The sequence below is a fragment of the Fragaria vesca genome, linkage group LG5 (genome assembly GCF_000184155.1).
Source record: "Fragaria vesca subsp. vesca linkage group LG5, FraVesHawaii_1.0, whole genome shotgun sequence".
Taxonomy (NCBI): Eukaryota; Viridiplantae; Streptophyta; class Magnoliopsida; order Rosales; family Rosaceae; genus Fragaria; species Fragaria vesca.
Genome location: NC_020495.1, coordinates 23,933,952 through 23,938,003, shown reverse-complemented (window position 1 = coordinate 23,938,003; position 4,052 = coordinate 23,933,952). Strand labels below are relative to the sequence as shown.

The window sequence follows — 4,052 nt, the reverse complement described above, 5'->3', positions numbered from 1 at the left end:
TTCAAAGAAATTAAATTTATTGAGAACAATTAATAGGTAGCTTGAACATACAAGAAACTTTATTTGGTAGTACATGGGAAAGTAGACGACCTTTAAGTTGTCTACATCTTTCATGTATATAAACTTTATCTTCTGTATTGAACATACAAGAAACTAGCTTGAACCAAATTCCTTGTTTTTGCAGGTAGGATTGCAAGGGTAAGGACAATCAATCTTTTTTGATGGACTTCGGTTGTAATACCAGTCTCCGACTGCCTTCGCAATTGTCTGCATCATACATTATAGATAACAATAAGATCGGTAGTTTTTTATTTTTGGAACTTGTGATGGTAATTGATTGATAATCACACCAATAGTTGGGATTTTAGTTGAATATTTGATTGTCTTACCGTCTTGCCGACAACCGGGGAGTCAGCCGCCAACCATGTCTCTTGTGTTCCAATTTGGCAGTGAGCATAGCAAGAGTCTATGAAGGCTCCATGAGATGGAGAGGTGAGACCACCATTGAGTACATTTAAGAAAGTTGTCCTATAATCTGAAACAATAACAAAAAAGACAACCAAAGTTATCCAGCAGAAGGTTTTGTTACAGTTCAAAAATAAAAAAGAAACAATAAAAGCTTTGCTTGGTTGGTCGGACTAAGGACTTGAGACAAACATGGAAGTAATGGAACCAAAAAGTTCAAGCTTTTCATAGGAATTCCAGGAGAATTTCAATATTTACCTTGCATGGTTTGAATTTGTGCAGGTGAGCAGTTCTTTATACCCATCTTGCAGCTTTTCCATGAGCCTTTAGGATCAGCAGCGCTTGGTGCCAAAATATTCTTTATCTGAATTGAGTATCGATACAAGGAAGAGTGAGAGAAAATGCATATGCAATTTTTTTTTTTTTTTTTGAGGATGATGCAAAATATTATTTGAATCTGGATAAAGAAAGGAAAACAAGGAGCGGAAGTGAACATGATTGATATAACTTTCCTTTCTGGTAATAGTTGTGAACAAATATCTCAAGGCATCATACTTATGAGTATGACAAGATCTTAACATCTATAAATTGATTAAATTCAATCAATTATCTTTCAAACATTTAAGCAGTACTCCAACTACACACTGGAATATGACTAAACTTTTCCATGCCAACTAGTTTTCATGCACACATGAAACGGATCTGAAACACTTTTTAGAAAAGAAAAGGAACCAAGGTTGGAGACAATACATAATAATGGAAAGTGGGGATATGCAATGAAGGATCAGGATGAGGTTACCTGCCACGAATCATAAGCAGCATTTACCAAAAAAATAGGGGTCCGGAGTGTCGGTACCACATTTTGTGGGAAGAAGCACTGCAATATTTTGAAGTAGTATCAAAATTGAGAAGTAAATAGAGATGAGTATGATTGTAAGAATTTTTAGCACTTACCAATCCTGGATTCAATCTTGAAGTGCATGATGCAGGTAAATGCTTTGCTGAACCCTGCACAAAATATATACAATCAGAACACACCAAGCTAATGCTATCACATGCACAAAGTGAAGGCCTGACAGAGATATATTACATGTAGTGCAACCACTTGACTGTAAAAAGCTTCAATTTGTTGTGATCCAGAAATACTCTTCCTGTTTAGTCAATATGAGGCATCAGCAACGATGAAATCAGTTCATAAATCAGTTCATAAATATCTCAAGATTAGAAGATATTATACGATGCTTACGCATTGATGAAGTAACCAGCATCCGCAAGGCATTTCACATTAGTTCCAGCGGGCAAGAGAGAACGGAAGTTATCACATTGAAGAATAGAAGCCAATCCTCCAGCTGAACAACCAGAGAGTAGTGCCTGTAATCACAATGAGCACTCATAAGCGATCATAAAGGACGACGCGACAAACACAAAAAAGGAGATAAAGTTCAAAGACTTGGCAATACATTTTTGGCATTCATCATTCCTTTTGCTAAGAGATCATCAATGACAGCAAGAAAAACCCTTCCTCCTCTGAAGTGAAGATTTGTAGCCTGGTCAAGATATATAGTTAATCAAACACCAACTTCAGAATCTTTTATGGCAGTATATAACTTGCCTTGCTAACTAAAATTGAGTTAACTTACTGGGTTTACTGCTTCCACATCACCGGTGAATGATGAGCCATCACAGTACCTAACCTTGATTCTGTTCCAGTTGTAGAAGTCTAGCATAAGAAAAGTCCAAACTCTACTATAAGAACTAAGAACTTCGACAAAACTTGTTTCAACATACGGGAGCTATGATGATTAGCTACCGAGTCATTTTTAGGATATGCATCTTTAAACAAAATATGAAGATTAGCCAAAACTTTTTTAAAAGTAAGTTGAATTATGAGATGGAAAGGTAAAAAAACAAAAAATTACCTGGATTCAAAGTTTCCTTTTTACCAAGAACCCCAGAAAAAGATATTGTCTTCTCCATATGTTTGGATGAACCTCTGAAGTTTTTTGTCCGCTCAACGCAACTCTCAACATCCTTGCACCATCCTCCTCCCTAAGAACCAATTATCAATAGTTTCCATCAATTTAAAAGTTCTTATAACTTCTATCAGTTTACTAAGCTAATGACTTGTTGATCGCTTGATCCAATAGCATTTTCTTCTCATATGATCTCTAAGACCATTAACAGAACAATCCCACCCCATATCTTACTTTTTAATTTGAAAGCAGTTTAGAAGGACAATAAAATATACCTCAATATGAACCAACCAATTGTTAATCCCTGCACCAAATCCCTTGTCAAAGTGGTATGCCGGTGGACTCCCATCTAAACAAACTGTAAGGTATATCAAAAATAGGAATTAGGACAGTGTAAAACTCAGATTCAAAAGAAAATCTAAACAGACTGTAACGTATATCAAAAATAGGAATTAGGACAGTAAAAAATTCAAATTCAAAAGAAATTCATATAGGAGAAATGAAATTGTGGAAAAAGACTTGATTTTTCTCACCAGCTCCTTTGGCAACTGCACTCTGGACCAAAGTGAGTTCCACAGGATGGCTTTCAGCTTTTAGCAATATGAGTAAACATACCAGAGGACTTAACCACTGGCCTATTCTGGCAGAGGCCATTCTGCAGATATAAGTATTAAGCAACTTAGTATACAAAGACCAACAAAAAGAAAAAAGAAAACAGAGAAAGCAGAGCATTTCAAAGCAGGATTGTAGTAACTCTGCAGTCATGTCAAGTATGATTAATAAGAGCTTCTTCTCTAAGCAAATTATCAACTCTGGAATCATGAACACAAGACAAGGAACAAAAAGAAAAGAATCTAATACCAATCCTCACATTAAGCTGATTCTTGATTCAAATGTTATTGTCAGCACACAAAGAATAAACACAAACTCAATCAAAAAATCAGAACAAGCTCATTATTCCTGCACACCAACCCAACAAAGAAAAAAGTAAAAGACTACAGCTTTTCACTGTGTCAGGACCACCAAAACTAAAAGCTCACCTGAAAGTGGAGTGAGAGAGAAAATCGAAATGCCTGAGAGGAAATGAGACAAACCCAGTTCAGAAATGGAGCTGGTTTAACCAAATAGACAAGCAGTCAAGCAGAGTTGATGGATTGAGACTGAAACTTGAAAGCTGTGAGCTGTGCTTGCTTCTTTTTCTGTGGTTAGAGAAAGATGTGCTTTTATAACAGCACAAAGTGACTTTCTTTGGTTCCTTTTATGGTGTTGGGGGTGAAACTTGCAAAGTGAAGAGTGGAAGTGAGAGTTAACAGTTTCAGATAGATACAGCTAACCAAACGCAAAAGAAGACATAATTAGGACACAGCTTGCACAGCAGACTAGGACAATGGTCTTTGTCGGTGATACGCGTATTTCATTCATCAAAATGTGAAATGAAAATGAGAGTGTGGTGTCAGAGAGAGAGAGAAGAGAGAATCTGAATAAGATCAATGGATGTAGAGCTCGGTACATCAGCATCAACTGGCTTCCATTTGGAGGTCTCTCTCGTTTCTTTTACCATATTGTCCATGCATTATTTGACGCATTATTAAAGAAAAGACTCTCCCAACAGCC

General features: G+C 36.5%; 1 protein-coding gene across 1 annotated transcript; it reads right to left on the bottom strand.

The window, feature by feature from the left end:
• Positions 1 to 3,373, bottom strand: LOC101305179 (protein notum homolog). The gene is made up of 13 exons (XM_004300344.1): positions 3,310 to 3,373; positions 2,972 to 3,093; positions 2,714 to 2,796; positions 2,385 to 2,514; positions 2,106 to 2,185; positions 1,926 to 2,012; positions 1,712 to 1,836; positions 1,556 to 1,616; positions 1,420 to 1,473; positions 1,265 to 1,342; positions 724 to 829; positions 390 to 535; positions 1 to 267 (listed from the first exon to the last, which is right to left on the bottom strand). The coding sequence occupies exons 2-13, from the start codon at positions 3,090 to 3,092 to the stop codon at positions 154 to 156; spliced, it is 1,185 nt and encodes a 394-aa protein (XP_004300392.1). The 5' UTR covers position 3,093; positions 3,310 to 3,373; the 3' UTR covers positions 1 to 153.
• Positions 3,374 to 4,052: the final 679 nt, after the last annotated feature.